Below are 18,762 nucleotides of genomic sequence, written 5' to 3'. Positions count from 1 at the left end.
TACTTGATTATCCGATGAGGGTGTAAGGATTTTAATCAAAAGAGACGTGCTTTAGAAAAGGAAGATGATTCTTCTCTAGAGAAAGATGGGGAGTTTAATCAGTTTAATTCTTTTCCTCACCCATTCTGTTAGACACTAGCTTCTACTAAGATTCCCAAAATTTAAGAGTAACATTGGGGAGGAGAGTGAAGGAACTTTCTCCATGCATCCCCAGTGCCTCAGATGCCTCAGGCCTCCTAGAAGTGTTAGAGCCCACGTAGCATCACTGTATGGTCAAAGTTGGGTTTTTGAGCCCTTGTACATAGAGCTGTAACAGGGTGTGTGGAAGGGCTATAGGAGGTGGAGGGAGCTGTAAAGGAGAGGGAAGCTCATTCCCCCCCTCCTCTAAAAGGCTACAGAGCTCTCTGAGGGTCAAAGTCTCACAATTGATGCCTTTCTCTAACCAACCTTTCTATGCATTATCTTGACTCTGAAACAGACCGTTTTCATAGTTTCAGTTCTAAGTTATTAGAGTATGGGGCAGGTACTTAATTCTTAGACTTGGAGCCTCCTTGTTTTTTTGTTTTCTTTTTGTTTTTTCAATGTTTATATATTTTTGAGAGAGAACATGCACGAGTGGGAGAAGGGGCAGAAAGAGGGGGTTTCTGAAGGGGTCTCTGCACTAATAGCAGAGAGCTCGATATTGGGCCTCAAACTCAGGAACTGGAGATCGTGACCTGAGCTGAAGTCAGAACTTAACTGACTGAGCCCCCCAGGTGCTCCACCTCCTTGGTTTTGGTTAGGTAGAAGCCTTAATTTAAGCTTTTCCTGGAACTAGGATTAGCACTTTTGGTTCTGACAAAATCGAAGCATGTGAGGACCTTGTTCAGAGTACTCAGAGCATTAGGGTCCTGTTCTGTTCCCCTCTCCCTTTCATGGAGAGAACGCTACATTTGTTTTCTTTCCCTGTCTCTGCAGGCCTCATCATTTCTGTGTCCTGCTTCTACATATCTTATATCTCTCGTGGCCGGTCCACTGGTGTGTGGACTTGTACATGATGAATTGTGAACTTCTAGCCACATGTAGTGCCCTTGGGTACTTAGAGGGAGACACTTACCACAAAGAACCAGATTGCTTAGGTGAGTACCTTTTGGAGAAAACAGGTACAAAACTTGCTTGAATCGAGGAGATCTGTAGAATTTCTCAAGTCCTGGGTATGAATAGCACATGGGCCAAGGTGGAGCTTCTTCCAGGGTTTCCTGTAAGTGTTTATTCTGTCCCTAAAGAGAGTGTAAAGGATTTGATCCGCTACTTGAGGCATGAGGATGACACTCGCGATGTGCGGCAACAGTTGGGGGCAGCCCAGATCCTGCAGAGTGACCTTCTACCCATCCTTACCCAACACCGCCAGGACAAGCCTCTCTTCGATGCTGTTATCAGGTTGGTTCCCCAGCGTTTTAACTTTTACCATGCACCAGCCCTTGGTGTTTGAGCTGATAGGTTTTGGTGGGGTTTGTTTTGTTTTGTTTTTGCTTTTTTTTTTTTTCTAGTAAGTTTTTTGTTTTTTTTCCCTTTAATTTTAATTTGTTTTAAAATTTACATCCAAATTAGTTAGCATATAGTGCGACAATGATTTCAGGAGTAGATTCCTTAGTGCCCCTTACCCATTTAGCCCATTCCCCCCTCCCACAACCCCTCCAGTAACCCTCAGTTTGTTCTCCATATTTATGAGTCTCTTATGTTGTGTCCCCCTCCCTGTTTTTATATTATTTTTGTTTCCCTTCCCTTACGTTCATCTGTTTTGTCTCTTAAAGTCCTCATATGACCTCAGTCATATATTTGTCTTTCTCTGACTGACTAATTTCACTTAGCATAATACCCTCCAGTTCCTTCCACGTAGTTGCAAATGGCAAGATTTCATTCTTCTTGATTGCCAAGTAATACGCCATTGTGTGTATATATACGTATATATGGAGTGTATATATATATATATATATATATACACACAAACCATTGTAGTAATACTCCATTGTATACATATATGTATATATGTACGTATGTATATATACATATATATATACACACATACATATATACATATATATATATGTATATATAATACTCCATCTTCTTTAAATATTCATCCATCGATGGACATTTGGCCTCTTTCCGTACTTTGGCTATTGTTGATAGTGCTGCTATAAACATGGGGGTGCATGTGTCCCTTCGAAACTGCACACCTGTATCCCTTGGATAAATACCTAATAGTGCAATTGCTGGGTCATAGGATAGTTCTATTTTTAGTTTTTTGAGGAACCTCCATACTGTTTCCCAGAGTGGCTGCACCAGCTTGCATTCCCACCAACAATGCAAAAGAGATCTCTTTCTCCGCATCCTCGCCAACATCTGTTGTTGCCTGAGTTGTTAATGTTAGCCATTCTGACAGGTGTAAGGTGGTATCTCATTGTGGTTTTGATTTGTATTTCCCTGATGATGAGTGATGTTGAGCATTTTTTCATGTGTTGGTTGGCCATCTGGATGTCTTCTTTGGAGAAGTGTCTATTCATGTCTTTTGCCCATTTCTTCACTGGATTATTTGTTTTTGGGTGTTGAGTTTGATAAGTTGTTTATAGATTTTGGATACTAACCCTTTATCTGATATGTCATTTGCAAATATCTTTGCTTTTGTTTTTTAATTTTTTTAATATATATATATATTTTTATGTTTATTTGTTTTCAAAAGAGAAGGAGAGAGCATGTGAGCAGTGGAGGGGCAGAGAGAGGGGAACAGAGGATCTGAAGTGGGCTCTGTGCTGACAGCAGACAACCCAATGTGGGGTTCAAACTCACGAATCACAAGATCATGACCTGAGCCCAAGTTGGACGTTTAACTGACTGAGCCACCCAGGCGCCCCGTTTTTAAATTTTTTTTAGCATTTATTCATTTTTGAGAGACAGAGACAGAATGTGAGTGGGGAAGGGGCAGAGACAGAGGGAGACACAGAATCTGAAGCAAGCCCTGCACTGTCAGAACAGAGCCTGATGTGGGGCTCGAACTCATGGACCACAAGATCATGACCTGAGCTGAAGTCATACACTTAACTGACTGAGCCACCCAGGCACTCCATGAACTGGTAGATTTTGGTGTTTGACTCTGGCGGGGAAATGTAAGAACATCTCCCTCTTTCATTGTTTCCCCAGGCTGATGGTGAACTTGACACAACCAGCTTTGCTCTGTTTTGGCAGTGTGCCCAAAGAACCTAGCTTTCGTCACCATTTTCTGCAGGTGCTAGCCTACTTGCAGGCCTACAAAGAGGTGAGGTTTTCCTTCAGAGTCCCTGGGGCAGAAGTTGGGGGCAGTAGGGAAGGAGAAGGTGGGTGCCACTTAAGGTCCATTCCCCTATCTTACAGGCCTTTGCCAGTGAGAAGGCTTTTGGAGTCCTCAGTGAAACTTTGTATGAGCTGCTACAGCTGGTGAGTGGGTCTCCACCTTCCAGGATCCCAGGGGACCATCAGTGTCTTGCTCCTCCTCTGGGCAGGGTGCCAGGCTGGGCATTGTCAGGACAGCACAGTTTGGAGATATGGCCTCAGTCCTTGCAGATGTATAGTCCCATCCATTGTCTCTTGCTGCCTCCGGAGTGCTTGAACTCTTTCCTTCCTTCTTTTTTTTTTTTTTTTCTTTTTTTAAAATGTTTATTTTTGAGAGAGAGAGAGAGAGAGAGAGAGAGACAGAGTGCGAGCAGGGGAGGGGCAGAAAGAGAGGGACACATAGAATCTGAAGCAGGCTCCAGGCTCTGAGCTGTCAGCACAGAACCCGATGCTGGGCTCGAGGTCATGAACCGCAAGATCATGAATTGAGCCAAAGTCAGACACTTAACCAGCTGAGCCACCCAGGTGCCCCTCTTTTCTTCCTTCTTAATCCTGGTTCTCTTCTCGGCCTACGTCCCCCAGCCTGGGTAGATGCCACCTGCCTTCCACAGGGAGTGTCTTCCTCTAACTGTCCTTCTGACTAGGGCTGGGAGGAACGACAAGAGGAAGACAACTTGCTGATTGAACGGATCCTGCTCCTGGTCAGAAATATTCTCCATGTTCCAGCCGACCTTGATCAGGAAAAGGTGAGAGGTTGTCTGCTTTCTTATGCTTGGTTAGGATGAGGTGCCCGTTTTTGCTTTTCTGCCCTCTGACAGGTCAGGGGGAACCTTGCTCAAGAGATGAGTTGGAGAACCTCAAGGCAGGGCAGTGAAACTGAATGACTGCTCTTCTTCCCCTTATCACACTCACTGCTCAGAGGATCGATGATGACGCCAGTGTCCATGACCAGCTTCTCTGGGCAATTCACCTCAGTGGCCTGGATGACCTGCTTCTCTTTCTGGCCAGCTCACCTGCTGAGCAACAGTGGAGCCTGCATGTGCTAGAGATTGTCTCCCTTATGTTTCGTGACCAGGTGAGTACCTGGCCTATTTCCCCAGTCCCTTCACCCATGTACTTTTCTGCTATATAGCCAGAATTACTCTTGTAATAATGGCCGAATTATCTGGTGGCAGGTGGGGAACAGAGTAGCTATGTCTTGAATATGGGGTACCTTCAACAGTCCTATTTAATTCACCTTTTCTGTCTTCACTAGGACTGAACCTACAATAAGGAATGACAGTCCTTCTGACTCTTCCCTCCTTATTCCAAATCTAGAACCCTGAACAGCTGGCAGGAGTAGGACAGGGGCGCTTAGCTAAGGAGCGGAGCACAGATGTGGCAGAACTGGAGGTATTACGCCAGAGGGAAATGGCAGAAAAGAAGACTCGAGCCCTTCAGCGAAGCAACAGGTGAGTGGCAGGGATCTGCCCTACCCATGTTCCCATCCCATCAGTATGGAATGCTAAGGCCAAAGGCTAAGATAGTGGTGACCAGATAACACTTTGCAATTACAGCAGGCTCTGATGTGCTGATGAAAGAGAATAGGGATAAAGCTTCCAGAGAATTTGAGGAATCACCCTGGACTTTTTTTTTTTTTTTTTTTTTTTTTTTTTTACTGCAGACATTCTCGATTTGGGGGCTCCTACATTGTCCAGGGGTTGAAATCCATTGGGGAGAGGGACCTCATCTTTCATAAAGGTCTCCACAATGTGAGTATGCTCCCATCTTGGGTGAGAACATTGTGGAGTTAAAGGTACCTAAGAAAGGTAAGCAAGTGGGGCAGCTGGCTGGCTCAGTCAGTGGAGCATGTGACTCTTCATCTCAGGGTTGTGAGTTCAAGCCCCATGTTGGGTGTAGGGATTACTTAAAATCATAAAAGGAAAAAAAAGAGAGAAAGGTAAATAAGCCTCTCTGGAAATAAAGCATCTCTGTTCCTGGGCTTAGAAAGTTGGAGACCGTAGGAGGGGCCCCTGGGTGGCTCAGTGAGTTGAGTGTCCAACTCTTGATTTTGGCTCAGGTCGTGATCTCATGATTCGTTGGTTTGAGACCTATGTGAGGCTCAGTGCTCACAGTGCCAAGCCAGCTTGGGATCCTCTCCCTCTCTCTCCACCCTTCCCCTGCTCGTGCTCTCTCTCTCTCCCTCTCTCAAAAATAAATAAATAAACTTAAAAGAAAAGAATACTCATTTGTTTTTTTTTTTATGTTTATTTTTATTTATTTTTTATTTTTTAATTTTTTTTTAACGTTTATTTATTTTTGAGACAGAGAGAGAGACAGAGCATGAACGGGGGAGGAGCAGAGAGAGAGGGAGACACAGAATCGGAAGCAGGCTCCAGGCGCCGAGCCATCAGCCCAGAGCCTGACGCGGGGCTCGAACTCACGGACTGCGAGATCGCAAGATCGTGACCTGAGCTGAAGTCGGACACTTAACCGACTGAGCCACCCAGGCGCCCCTTTTTAATGTTTATTTTTGAGAGAGTGTGAGCAAGGGAGGGGAAGAGAGAGAGGGAGACACAATCTGAAGCAGGCTCCAGGCTGTCAGCACAGAGCCTGAGCGGGGCTCATACCCACCAACTGTGAGATCATGACCTGAGCCGAAGTCAGACGCTTAACCAACTGAGCCACCCAGGAGGCCCAAAAGAATACTCTTTAAAAAAGAAAGAAAGATGGGGCGCCTGGGTGGCTCGGTTGGTTAAGCGTCCGACTTCGGCCCAGGTCATGATCTCGCGGTCTGTGAGTTCGAGCCCTGCGTCGGGCTGTGTGCTGACAGCTCAGAGCCTGGAGCCTGTTTCGGATTCTCTGTCTCCCTCTTTCTCTGCCCCTCCCCTGTTCATGCTCTGTCTCTCTCTGTCTCAAAAATAAATAAATGTTAAAAAAAAAAAATTTTTTTTTTTTTAAAAAAAAAGAAAGTAAGTTGGAGACTGTAGGAGAAATAGAGCCTCTGGCATTATTGTCTTTACCTGTATCTTCATTTAGTACCAGAGGGAGAGAACCTTCTAAGAGTTTCTTCTGAGAAAATGGTTGCACTAGGGATGTGGAAAGAGCTGCAAGGGGAGGGTGGTAATGAGGAGTAATTCTGGTCCCCCAACGTACACCCCCAGCTCCAAAACTACAGTTCAGATTTGGGAAAGCAGCCCCGAAGGGTGCCTAAACGTCGGCAGGCTGCCCAGGAGCTGTCCATTCAACGCCGCTCCGCCCTCAATGTGAGACTCTTCCTCAGAGACTTCTGCTCTGAGTTTCTGGAGAACTGTTACAACCGGCTCATGGGCTCAGTGAAGGTGAGAACCTAGGGAGGATGGGATAGGGAGGTGATGGGACCAGTGGTGGGTAAGAAGGGCAGCTGGGGAGGAGCCTGAAGGAGGCTGACCCCAGAGTGTGGATTAGAAGTTGGGCAAGGTATAGGGCACCCTTGAGAGATGGTGAGGATGTTAGGAAGGAGTGGGACAACTGGGACAGTTTTAAAAAGGCTTAGAGAAATTGCCCCAGAGGAAGGGGAAAGGAATGTGGAGAGACCTGGGGAGAACAAGAGAGGGTGGAAATTCTGGTCCTAGAATGTGGTTATAATGGTGTCTAGGGTTTATCCCATCATCATAGGACAAGGAGAAAGTTGGAAGCCCTGGGGTCACAGGGTGGTCTTTTTCTCCCCGACATTAGGATCACCTGCTGCGAGAGAAGGCTCAGCAGCATGATGAGACCTACTACATGTGGGCCTTGGCTTTCTTCATGGCCTTCAACCGAGCTGCCTCCTTCCGGCCAGGCCTGGTTTCTGAGACCCTCAGTGTCCGTACCTTCCACTTCATTGAGCAGAACCTCACCAACTACTATGAAATGATGCTGACGGACCGCAAGGAAGCTGCCTCCTGGGCACGTCGGTGAGTGGGATGAGAACATGGGTCAGAGTGGGCATCTCAGCTAGGTTGGGAATCTGAGTGCCTGAATTCCAGGTGGTACTTTCTTCCTGTTTCAGGATTAAGGTGGTAAGGATGGGGAGCAGGGACTGGCTGGGTCATTCTTTTTGATGGCACCTTTTTTAGGGAAGGTTTAGAAGTGATACATTTTCCATGAGCCAATTTCCTAAGTTGTCCTCCATTTCTCCTCTTTCCCTCATCTCACAGGATGCACCTGGCCCTGAAGGCCTATCAGGAGCTGCTGGCCACAGTGAATGAGATGGACATGTCCCCAGATGAGGCTGTGAGGGAGAGCAGCCGCATCATCAAGAGTGAGACCCTGGCCTGGTCTCTGACCCTGGCCTTTCCTGTCTCTTGACCACAATCTCACTCTTTGCAGTCCCAACTTCATCCATCTCTCCCTTTACCAAAGTTTCCAGACCAATCCATCCATTCCTTTCTCTTCTCCATTCCTAGACAACATTTTCTATGTGATGGAGTACCGAGAGCTGTTCCTGGCACTCTTTCGAAAGTTTGATGAGAGATGTCAGCCACGCTCTTTCCTTCGTGACTTGGTAGAAACCACTCACCTCTTCCTCAAGATGTTGGAGCGGTTCTGTCGGAGCCGTGGGAATCTGGTGGTGCAGGTACTGGGTAGCCCCGGCATGTGGACAGTTTGGAAAGAGCCATGAGGGAAGGGTCAGAGAACAGGGAACTCTTCTCCTATTTCTGCAGCTTAAGCTCACCTATTAGAACTACTCTGAACTAAGGAGGGCAAAGGGTTTGTTGGTGTTGCTGATGTGAGTCTACTATAGTTTCCTTTTTTCAATTAGATTTATTTCCAGTGTAACATAAATATTTTAATTCATTTAGAAAGCATTTATTAAATACCTACTGTGTGCTAAGCACATAAACTATGGGGATTCACAGTTTTAGGGTTTAGTAATTATGCTGTGATCCTTCTTGGTTATACTTCAGAAGCATTGTAGTGAGATGGAAAGAACCCTAAATTAAAAGCCAGAAGGTCTGGGATCTCATCCTATATTAGTTACTGTTAGAATAACTCAACCTGCTCATATGGGTCCTCAGATCCCTAAACGTGGGATTGTAATATGAGCTTGAAATGAAATAAAAGATTAAAGACGTGTAAGACCACGTTGGGGAGGGGCAGAGAGAGGGGGAGAGAAAGAGAGTCCCAAGCAGGCTCTTTATCAGCATAGAGGCTGGCTCAGGGCTTGAGCTCATGAAAGGTGAGATCATGACCTGAGCCAAAATCAAGAGTTGGATGCTTAAACCAAGTTAGCTACCCAGGTGCCCCTTTTTTGGGTAGAATTTCTTATCCTCATAGTAAATCTGTTCATTTTATAGGCTTGGTTTATAAGCTAGAACTGCTTTTGGGAAATCTCTGATCCCAAGAAATAAGTTAAATACTACTCTTAAGTTTTGCCATGGCATTTTATGCTCAGCCATATTCTAGGTCTTACCCATACTGTACTATAATTTACCTATCTACTCACCTGTCTCAAGATTCCACTAGATTGTATGTTCCTCAAGGGCAAGGAAATACACTGTTCACTCTTGCATCCCTATTGCTTATGAATAGCACACAGTTGTCATTCCGTGACTATTGATTATTAATTAATTCAGACCTCTGGTGAATGAATTAATAGAGAAGACATTGATGGGAAAAAGTCCTCTTAGCTTTTCTGTCATCCTAACAATGGTTCTTTCTCCATAGAACAAACGAAAGAAAAGAAAGAAGAAAAAGAAGGTCCAAGATCAGCCTCTTGCTTCTGGTAATGTCTCCTATAGCACAGGGGAACTAGAAGCTATGTGGCCATCCCTGGCCGAGCAGCTACAGTGCTATGCCCAGGTAGGTAGTTGCAGAAAGTCTATCTTTCTCAAGGGTAGTGCACCGATAGGCTGTCTGGGTTTCCCTCCTCTGTTCCCATAGCCTTAATCCCTCTCTAGGATCCTGAGCTCAGTTTGGACTCCATGGTTCCCTTTGATGCGGCCTCAGAGGTGCCAGTGGAAGAGCAGCGGGCAGAAGCCATGGTGCGGATCCAAGACTGTCTCCTGGCTGGTCAGGCCCCACAGGCCCTAACCCTCCTTAGGTCTGCCCGGTAAGAACCCTGCTCATCCCTTCTCCTGGATTCAGCTCCTGGATTTCGGGGGTAGGGGAAGGCATTCACTGTGGTACAAGGTTCTTTGCCTTCAATTGAGAGAAGTCCCATCAGAAGCATGGGGCTCTGTACTGAGCACTGAGTCCTGGGGAGCTTGGATTGGCTTTGTGGGGTTTTTGTTGTTTGTTTTTAAATGTTTATTTATTTATTTTTGGAGAGAGTGTGTGAACAGGGGAGGGGCAGAGAGAGGGAGACAGAGAATCCCAAGCAGGCTCCACTCTGTCAGCTCAGAGCCCGACATGAGGCTCAAACCCACAAACTGTGAAATTATGACTTGAGCCGAAATCAAGAGTCTGACGCTTAACTGAGTGAGCCACCCACGCCCCCCTGCTGTTTGTTTTTATTTTATTTTTGAGAAATATCAGAAAGCACAATTAATTGGGGGGAAAATATAGATAATTCTATTGGCTGAAGATAATCATCATTAACATTTTGATGAGTAATCTTCCAGGCTTTTTAATCTTCTGTGTTGTATATAGATCTATACAGCTTCTTTTACAAAAATGAAACATTGTATATGCTGTTTTATAGTATTTTTTTACTTCTTAATATATTGTGAGGATTTCTTAAGAGATACGAGATATATTGCCATAATTGTTAATGGCATCGTGAAATGTACATTTGTTCAACCAAATGTCAGACATTTAGATTGTTTGCATGGTGATATTCATTGCAATGTGGCTTATTTGTATTAAAATTTTTTTCTTAATATTTATTTATTATTATTGGGAGACAGAGAGATAGAGCATGAGCATAGAAGGGGCAGAGAGAGGAGGAGCCACAGAATCCAAAGTAGGCTCCGGGCTCCGAACTGTCAGCACAGAGCCCCATGCAGGGCCCAAACTCACAAACCGCGAGATCATGATCTCAGCTGAAGTTGGACACTTAACCGACTGAGCCACCCAGGCCCCCTAAAATTTTTTTTAATGTTTCTTTATTTTTGAGAGAGAGAGAGAGAGAGAGAGAGAGAGAGAGAGAGCATAAGTGGGGGAGGGGGAGAGAGAGAGAGGGAGACACAGAATCTAAAGCTGGCTCCAGGCTCCGAGCTGTCAGCACAGAGCCCGACACGGGGCTCAAACCCACGAACCGTTAAGATCGTGACCTGAGCCGAAGTCAGACACTTAACCAACTGAGCCACCCAGGTGCCTCTCGTTGCAATGTGGCTTATGAGGGAAAATTTCCCCAGAGTCTTTGTTTCATCTTTGAGTGATGGTTTGCATTCTCTTTCTGGCAGCAAATGAAATTCCTTCTCTCACTTCTCACTTCAAATTATAACTCATATTCTCCCTGGTTAAAGTCTTTTTTTCTCTCTGGGCTTCAGGGAGGTGTGGCCAGAGGGAGATGTGTTTGGCTCTCAAGACATTTCTGCAGAGGAAGAGATCCAGCTGCTGAAACAGATTCTCTGTGCCCCGCTTCCCCGTGAGTCTCCATTTCCTTCACATCTCTGTCCTTCCAGCTCTTTTCTAGAACCAGCATCACAGAGATCCAGTAATCCTCGGTCTTTCTTTTTTGTTTTCTGTTGGTTTTTTTTTTTTAATTTTTTAAAGTTTATGTATTCATTTTGAGAGAGACAGAGCAAGTGGGGGAGGGGCAGAGTAAGAGGGAGAGAAAGCATCCCAAGCAGTCTCTGCACTGTCAGCACAGAGCCCAATGTGGGGCTCGAACCCATGAAATGGGAGATCATGACTTCAGCCAAAACCAAGAGTCAAGTACTTAACTGACTGAGCCACCCAGGTGCCCCTAATTCTCACTCTTCCTATAGGGCACCAGGGGCCAGAGGAACAAGGGGCAGAGGAAGAAGAGGAGGAGGAGGAGGAGGAAGAGTTGCAAGCGGTCCAGGTGTCAGAAAAAGAATTTAATTTTCTGGACTACCTGAAACGGTGCGGGCTGAGCAGACTGAGTTGGTCCCAGGTTGGCGACTATAGAGCTGGGAGGGCCATCACTGTCTTTCTCATGCTGACAGCCTCTTTCTCTGTGTCTTGGTGCAGTTTTGCAAGCTCGACTGTTGTACGAGCCTATGTGCTGCTGCTGCGGAGCTACCGACAGAACAGTGCCCACACTAACCACTGCATTGTCAAGATGCTGCACCGGCTGGCCCATGACCTTAAAATGGAAGCCCTCCTTTTCCAGCTCTCCCTCTTCTGCCTCTTCAACCGTCTGCTTAGTGACCCGGCTGCTGGGGCCTATAAAGTGAGGGCATACCAAGGAACAGGGATGGAGAGGCATAGGGGGGTCTGGGGGTAATGAAGGGTAGTCTGCAAGAGATAAAGGGTGCTGAGTGATGTCAAGGGCTAAGAGAGGAGAGATCGGTGAGGAAGTAGGCAGGCAGGTGGACGGAGCTGGAGGGGCAGGCTAGGAGAGTCTGAGTGAGGAGAGGCAGCTGGGAATAGGTAGAAAATGGCTGGAGGGCCTGGTTTATGTGTCCATTTAGGCCAGAGGTTTCACAGCAGCTTCCTCATCCCACAGGAGCTAGTGACTTTTGCCAAGTACATCCTGGGCAAGTTCTTTGCGTTGGCTGCAGTCAACCAAAAAGCCTTTGTGGAGCTGCTGTTCTGGAAGAACACAGCTGTGGTTCGAGAGATGGCCGAGGGCTATGGCTCTCTGGATGGCGGGTGAGCTTCAGGATGGGAAAGGATGGGAAGTAATGGTGGGTGACACAGTCACAGAGTGTCAAAGCTGGAAGAGCTTGCAGATCAGCTAGTCTGACTTTCTTCCTCTTTAATAGGTGAGAAAATAAGCTCCCAAGGTGAATTGCTTTCCCTGAGATCACCCAAGAGAGGAAGTGGGTCTGGAGCCTATCTCCTGTCTGCTCTAGTTTCCTTCCTTCACCAGCCTTCGTGGGGGTAGTCAGTTGGCAGTGGGGTGGCCCTTGTCCCAAAGGTGCCCTGTCCCAAAATGTGCTGGGAAACCATAAAGATTCATGGAAATGTTTGCCCTCTTTCCCTGTAGCTCAGCTCCTCTCCTTTCCCCATAATCTGCTCAGCCCCTGCAGTGTCTGCTTCCATAGGCCCAACCCAGCAAATCTCTTCATTTGGCCTTTGGGTTCATAAGTGGAAGGAGAATGAAGGAAAGGAAGCACACCTTAAGCCACTGCTAGTGGCTCCTTTCAGTCACCTGCGTTGCCCTTCTTGTTCCTTTTGGAGCTGACCAAAGAGGGCCTTTGGTCTCCTCTTTGGGGCCAACATCCTACATGTTCCCTTTCTCCTTTCCCCATTTGTCAATTTATTTTTATTTTTATTCATTTATTTTTTTTATTTTTTTAACATTTATTTATTTTCGAGACAGCATGAGCAGGGGAGGGGCGGAGAGAGAGAGGGACACAGAATCCGAAGCAGGTTTCAGGCTCTAAGCTATCAGCACAGAGCCTGACACGAGGCTGTAACTCACAGACCATGAGATCGTGACCTGAGCCGAAGTCAGATGCTTAACTGACTGAGCCACCCAAGCACCCCTATTTTTATTTTATTTTATTTAAGTTTATTTATTTATTTATTTTGAGAGAGAGTTTGTGCATAGGAGGAGCAGAGAGAGAGGGAGAGGGAGACTTCTAAGCAGGCTCTGCACTGTCAGTGCAAGCAGCCTGATGCGGGGCTCAAACTCGAAAACCCATGAGATCACGACCTGAGCCGAAATCAAAGTGTGTGATGCTTAACTAATTGAGCCACCCAGGCACCCCTCCTTTCCCCCATTTAGATCTTCCAGTCGCAGACCCCTGGCGTGGAGCCCAGAGGAGGAGGCCCAGCTTCAGGAACTGTACCTCACCCATAAGGATGTAGAAGGTATGAGTCCTTGAGATCTGAAGATTTTTGAAGCAGGCAGCCTGAGCTCCAGGACCCCTCTTTACTGCCTCACTCCCCCTCCACGTTAGGTCAGGATGTGGTAGACACCATCTTGGTGCACCTGAAAACCCCTCGGACACGCAAGCAAGTTATCCACCATCTGGTACGGCTGGGACTGGCTGACAGTGTCAAGGGCTTCCAAAGGTAGAGGCACATGTTCTGGAGGGCATTGAAATTGGGAGTCCTCAGTCCTCAGTTTCCTCCTTGGGCCCCCTCTTCCACTGACGTCTCCTTAAGCAGGAAAGGAACCCATATTGTACTGTGGACAGAAGATCAGGAGCTGGAGCTGCAGCGGCTTTTTGAGGAGTTCCAGGACTCAGATGGTGAGTGGAAGCTCAGGGAACCTTGGAGATGAGAGAGCCGAGCTGGCCATTGCTTCCCCCTGCCTCCTGTTCCCAAGGAAGGCTTATCTCATTCCTTCTTTTCACTTACCATACCTGTGGTGTCATTTGTGAGTGAATTGAATTAGCCTCTTTCCAAAGACCTCTGCTGTCTTTCACTCCTCTGTTTCCCCTGTTGCTTTAGGGAACTTACACTTTCTCTCTTTGTAGATGTGCTAGGTCATATCATGAAGAATATCACAGCCAAACGCTCACGGGCCCGAATAGTGGATAAGCTGCTGGCTCTGGGGCTGGTGGCTGAGCGACGGGAGCTATATAAGAAACGCCGGAAGAAGCCGGCACCCTCGAGCTCGGTAACAGTCTTTCCCTGGCTCTGCAGGCTGGGCCCACTCCCCCTGAAGTGCCCCTCAGAGGTAGCTCACCCAGATTCTTCCTGCCTTAAGCTCTCTGGCTAGGTGTCTTCCCCTCCACACACACACACACACACACACACCCACCCCACCAGTTTCCAGGAGTGGTCAAGAACCAACGGACTCCACTCAGTTCTTCATCTTGTTTCCTTTTTAGCCTAATGGAGAGGAGTCCCTGAAAGATTTTTGCCAGGAAGATCTGGAAGAAGAGGAAATCCTGCCAGAGGAAGAGAGTGAAGAAGATGAAGAGAAAGAGGAGGACTCAGAAGCAGAGCAAGCCCAGGGTAGCTCAGTGCTTTCAACTGAAAACCTTGGGCAAAGCCTGTATCAGGAAGGTGAGGACTTGGCCTACGAGAGATGTCTCAGGTGGAGGGGTTGGTAGTATGAGCCAATTCTAAGTTTCCTTCCTTCCCTTAGGCTTTTCTGCTCCCCTTCTGTGGCTCCAGAACTGCCTGATTCGAGTAGCAGATGATCGAGAAGAGGATGGTGAGTGGATAAATGATGGTTTTCGGGGCTGGGGTACTGGAAGCTGCTGGAGAGCTGGCCGTGGGATGGATGACCAGTTCTTTCTTCAAAACTTCACCACATGACTACTGGCCCTATTCTAGGCTGCTCGCAGGCAGTGCCTTTGGTGCCGCTGACAGAAGAAAATGAGGAAGCAATGGAAAATGAACAGTTTCAACGGCTGTTGCGCAAGCTAGGAGTTCGGCCTCCTTCCTCTGGGCAGGTAAGTATGCCAGTTACGGTATCAGCTATGGCATATTACTGCTATTTTAAAATATGTACATCTCTTTCTCCTCGTTGCAGTTGCCATCTCTGACCTCATTTCCTCTCAACTTTGACCGAGACTCCTGCAGCAGCCATCCTGTTCATCTTCTCTAATCTCGCCTTTCCCTAGTCCGTCTTCCATGTTGTCCTGAGTTTTCCTCATCCCTTCCTCCCTTCCTTCCTTCCCCTTTTATTTTCTTTTTATTTTTCCTTTATTAAGTAGGCTCCATGCCCAGTGTAGAGCCCAGTGTGGGGCTCAAACTCGCAACCCTGAGGTCAAGACCTAACTACCTGAGCCACCTAGGCACCCCACAAGTTACCTTTCTAAAGTGGAATTTGGATTGTATTACTCCCCTGTCCATTACTTCCCTTTCTCTCTAGAAGAGATTATATTACTCTCCTGAACCAACCAACTGGATGGTTCTGCACTGTTGGCAGGACAGAGTCCTCGACCTCTGAGTGGCATGCTTGGCCTTGACCAGCCTTTGCAGCCTCATGACCATGCCACCCACACACCTGTGTTTCCCCATCCTCCTCCTGGACTACTTTCTATTCTCCAAACAGTAGGCTTCTCCTATATCCACACAGTTGATCGTGCCAGTCCCTCCACTGGACGGCTCCAGCCACACATACAAGGTGACACACATATCACCCATCTTCCTGACGACCCTCCGCTTGACCTTCAAGAGTCTATTCAGTTCTTACCTCCTCAGAGAAGCAGTCCCTACCACTCCTTCAACCTCTAAAGTGAAAGTAATAACTTTGGTAGCTGGGATTTATTCATTCCCTTGATGTAGCCCCCATCCTGTGAGATTATAGTATGTTGGTTCTTTCTCCCATTAGATTGTGGGTTCCTTGAAAGCAGGGATCATATCTGATTTATCTTTACATCCCCAATATCCATTCATTCATTTATTTTATTACTTAAAATTTTTTTAATGTTTATTTTTGAGAGAGAGAGAGACAGAGCAGGGGTGGGGCAGAGAGAGAAGGAGACAGAATCTGAAGCAGGCTCCATGTTCTGAGCTCTTAGCACAGAGCCTGACTCAGGGCTTGAACCCATGAACTGTGAGATCATGACCTGAGCTGAAGTCTGATGCTCAACCAGCTAAGCCACCCAGGCACCCCCATTCATTCATTTATTTAATTAACAACTGAATTTACTGGGAGCTTTGTGATGTATGAGGCACTGTACTAGACATTGTGCATATACTGGATAAATAAGCAATAAGTAGAGTTTATTCAATGAATCATATTTTTTCAATGAATGTTATCAAGATCGGGTGAAGTAGAGTCTGCTCCTTTCCTACTGCTTTCATTTTCAACTTGTTTGCACCTGTAGGAAACCTTCTGGAGGATTCCAGCCAAGCTGAGTCCTTCCCAGCTCCGGAGGATAGCAGCTTCTTTGAGTCAGCCAGAGGAGGAGCAAAAACTTCGGCCAGGACTAGAACCGAAAGTCCCTGGAGAGCAAAACCCTGAGGAGGAGCACCAAAAGGAACAGCGAGAACAAGCCCTGAGGGCCCTCCAGTTGGCCCGGAAAAAGAAAGCTGGCCCGGTGTCCCCCAGCGGTAAGACCACTTACCTGTTGGGTACTAACTATGGGCTAGCCATGTTGATCTAGAGGGCTGATAGGGTATTTTGAGAAGATGAGGGCCCAGTTCTCTAATTCCATGCCTCTCATGGTCATTTCAGGGGAAGGGACCACTGGTGAGAAAGAACAGCTGCAAATGGTGCCCAGGAAGCGACAACTGCTGGACAGCGATGAAGAACAGGAGGAGGATGAGGGCAGGAACAAAGGTAGGGAGTCTGACAGGGACCTGCTTTTTCTTCTGACCTCTGGCATCTTCCCTTCAATCCCGAAGATCAGTGCTACTGTCCTTTCCCCATAACATATTTAGATTCTCTCTCTCTTCTCACCCCTTTCATTCCCATAGCACCAGAGTCCAGAGCTCCAGGAATCGAAAAGAAGAAACGGTTTCAAATTGAGGATGAAGATGAGAATGACTGAAGAGCCAGAAGCTTTGGGGTAGAGGTAGATCATTTTTAGGTGGTGAATTTCAGTCAGACTTCAGAAACAGGACCCAGAAACTGCTCTTAGTAGACAGAAGCAGTAGAGTCCTGGGCTTCCCCAGGGATTTGGGGTCCGGGAATTTCCGGCAACAGTGTTGGGACAACTCTGCAATCACTTCTTGCGTCTCCCAGTTTTAGCAGTATGCCTCAGTAGCTCTCCAGAGACTTACCTCTCTTTTTCTAGGATCTGTTTCTTTGGATTAGTAGCACCCCTTAGAAAATTGGAGGAGTGAGTGAGATATAGAAAGCACCTGGGACCCTGTTTGGCTTTCTGCCAGAGGTGGGTCACAGCACCAGATGGGGAGCTTTGTGACATGATGGGTGGGGGTATTGCACCATTTTTAAAAAGCACCAGATGCTCCCATCCTCATTTTCTTTCCTGTGATCACTCCCAGGCACCAGATCGAACCCAATTCCTGTGATTTAGGTAGGGTTGGGATGCAGTACTCTCGAGATGATGAACGTGTTTGGTTTGTGTTTGGTATTACATTCAATGTGTAAAATTAAAAGTTGCCAATGTTGATGTGATGTGCCAATCTGTCTAAGTCTCCCAGCCTTCCACCTGCTATGTTCTTGGAAGAAGAGCCTTTAACTTTTAGGGTTAAAAGAGGCCATCACCCTTCCCTTTTTTCCTGCTTTCCCTACAGAAGACATGAAAACATTCTCACCTCAAGATCCTTTGTCTAGGATAAATCTTCAGGATGACAAGTGTATACAGCAGGAAGAAGCAGGAGCCACAAAGGGTGCAAGAGCCAGTTTTCCAGCATGGAGCAGAGTGGAGGATAAAGTCTGGGCAAGAAAGAGATGAATAAATACTGCAAATGCCGTGTCTTTTCCTGTTCTTGGAAACCATCAGCTTTCTGGCTCCCCATGTTTCTAGCTAATGTGGGATGAAGGAGACATTCCAAAAATAGCTATTGAGATCAGGGATAGCCCTAGGTAAAGGATGCATTTAGATTGTCTTGTTCTTCTGACTTGGTGTTTTTCCTCCCACAGCCTCTAAAGATAGGAGTGAAGCTACCTCTGGGTAATTGAAGTTTCCAAGGGCTAAGACATTTCCTAGCTTGGTCTGGTCTTGGTGTATCTTTATCCCAAGCCTTTCCCTACTTCCCAACCTGAGCACTTCAGCAGGGCCGTTCCGGCTCCTTTGTTGTGTCTTGCTGTCCGCATTGGCTGTCTTTCCAAGAAATGCCCCCAAAGGGGCTCTGACCTGCCAGGCTTCTTTGAAACTTCTAGCCCCAATTTCTTTTACTGGTTTCTCTTATCAAGTATAGACCATTTGCTGTGATTGGGCACAAAAGTATTGCTATCCTTTTCCATTTATTTACCCTGTAGTTTTGAAATTTTTAAATGAAAAGAGGAATAAAAAGCTACTTTTACATATTTGAGTCATAGCCATCTGATTCTCACTCTAGATCTCCCTGGATCTCTGTGTTGAACTAGAGTGGGAACGTGGGAGGGGGAGGCAGATACTGCTAACAGAAATTTCAGGTTACTGGGGAGTGTCTGAGACCTGGACAAGCTCCAGTCAGTCAATACATGTGCAGTTCAGATCTTCCAGGAAGAAGAGGCGTAGGTGGAATTAGAAATGCAAGAGATTTATTGGGAAAATGTTTTTGAAGGATAAAGGGGAGATAGAGCAGTGTAGATTCGGAGAGCCTATAGCCCATGATGTGGTCAGATGCCTGTGAGAGGAGAAAGGGAAAAATTGCAGTGTTACTCAAAAAATCTTGTCCGACTATTGGGGAGCCCCAAGCAAAGATTACCTGGTTGAGGAGCCCCATATCTGGCAGACACAGGCTAGCCCTAGCACCCTCCACCAGTTATTGGCTCCGAGCAGCCTGGAGAGAATGACGTGGGTGTGACTGCAGAAA

General features: G+C 46.7%; 1 protein-coding gene across 2 annotated transcripts in view; it reads left to right on the top strand.

Annotated features, from left to right (window-relative positions):
- TIMELESS (timeless circadian regulator) overlaps positions 1–18,488 on the top strand; it is a 30,424-nt gene extending 11,936 nt beyond the window's left edge. Inside the window, exons 2-30 of one of the 2 annotated variants that reach the window (XM_049627352.1) lie at positions 958–1,118; positions 1,266–1,419; positions 3,181–3,295; positions 3,391–3,453; positions 3,993–4,094; positions 4,268–4,423; positions 4,666–4,799; positions 5,012–5,099; positions 6,492–6,668; positions 7,045–7,262; positions 7,506–7,609; positions 7,755–7,924; positions 9,016–9,150; positions 9,249–9,400; positions 10,782–10,879; positions 11,223–11,340; positions 11,449–11,650; positions 11,927–12,072; positions 13,154–13,239; positions 13,329–13,443; positions 13,540–13,622; positions 13,851–13,993; positions 14,208–14,385; positions 14,468–14,536; positions 14,659–14,777; positions 16,161–16,386; positions 16,511–16,615; positions 16,753–16,850; positions 17,576–18,488. In XM_049627352.1, coding sequence (XP_049483309.1) covers positions 1,034–1,118; positions 1,266–1,419; positions 3,181–3,295; positions 3,391–3,453; positions 3,993–4,094; positions 4,268–4,423; positions 4,666–4,799; positions 5,012–5,099; positions 6,492–6,668; positions 7,045–7,262; positions 7,506–7,609; positions 7,755–7,924; positions 9,016–9,150; positions 9,249–9,400; positions 10,782–10,879; positions 11,223–11,340; positions 11,449–11,650; positions 11,927–12,072; positions 13,154–13,239; positions 13,329–13,443; positions 13,540–13,622; positions 13,851–13,993; positions 14,208–14,385; positions 14,468–14,536; positions 14,659–14,777; positions 16,161–16,386; positions 16,511–16,615; positions 16,753–16,826 — 3,615 coding nt within the window. In that variant the 5' untranslated portion in view covers positions 958–1,033 and the 3' untranslated portion in view covers positions 16,827–16,850; positions 17,576–18,488. Of the gene's footprint in view, positions 1–957; positions 1,119–1,265; positions 1,420–3,180; positions 3,296–3,390; positions 3,454–3,992; positions 4,095–4,267; positions 4,424–4,665; positions 4,800–5,011; positions 5,100–6,491; positions 6,669–7,044; positions 7,263–7,505; positions 7,610–7,754; positions 7,925–9,015; positions 9,151–9,248; positions 9,401–10,781; positions 10,880–11,222; positions 11,341–11,448; positions 11,651–11,926; positions 12,073–13,153; positions 13,240–13,328; positions 13,444–13,539; positions 13,623–13,850; positions 13,994–14,207; positions 14,386–14,467; positions 14,537–14,658; positions 14,778–16,160; positions 16,387–16,510; positions 16,616–16,752; positions 16,851–17,535 lie in introns of both variants that reach the window. The other variant, XM_049627351.1, reaches the window with a different exon arrangement.
- Positions 18,489–18,762: the final 274 nt, after the last annotated feature.

Source organism: Panthera uncia, chromosome B4 (assembly GCF_023721935.1).
Source record: "Panthera uncia isolate 11264 chromosome B4, Puncia_PCG_1.0, whole genome shotgun sequence".
Taxonomy (NCBI): domain Eukaryota; kingdom Metazoa; phylum Chordata; class Mammalia; order Carnivora; family Felidae; genus Panthera; species Panthera uncia.
The sequence above is the reverse complement of the archived record's forward strand: the minus strand, read 5'-3'. Positions and strand labels throughout refer to the sequence as shown.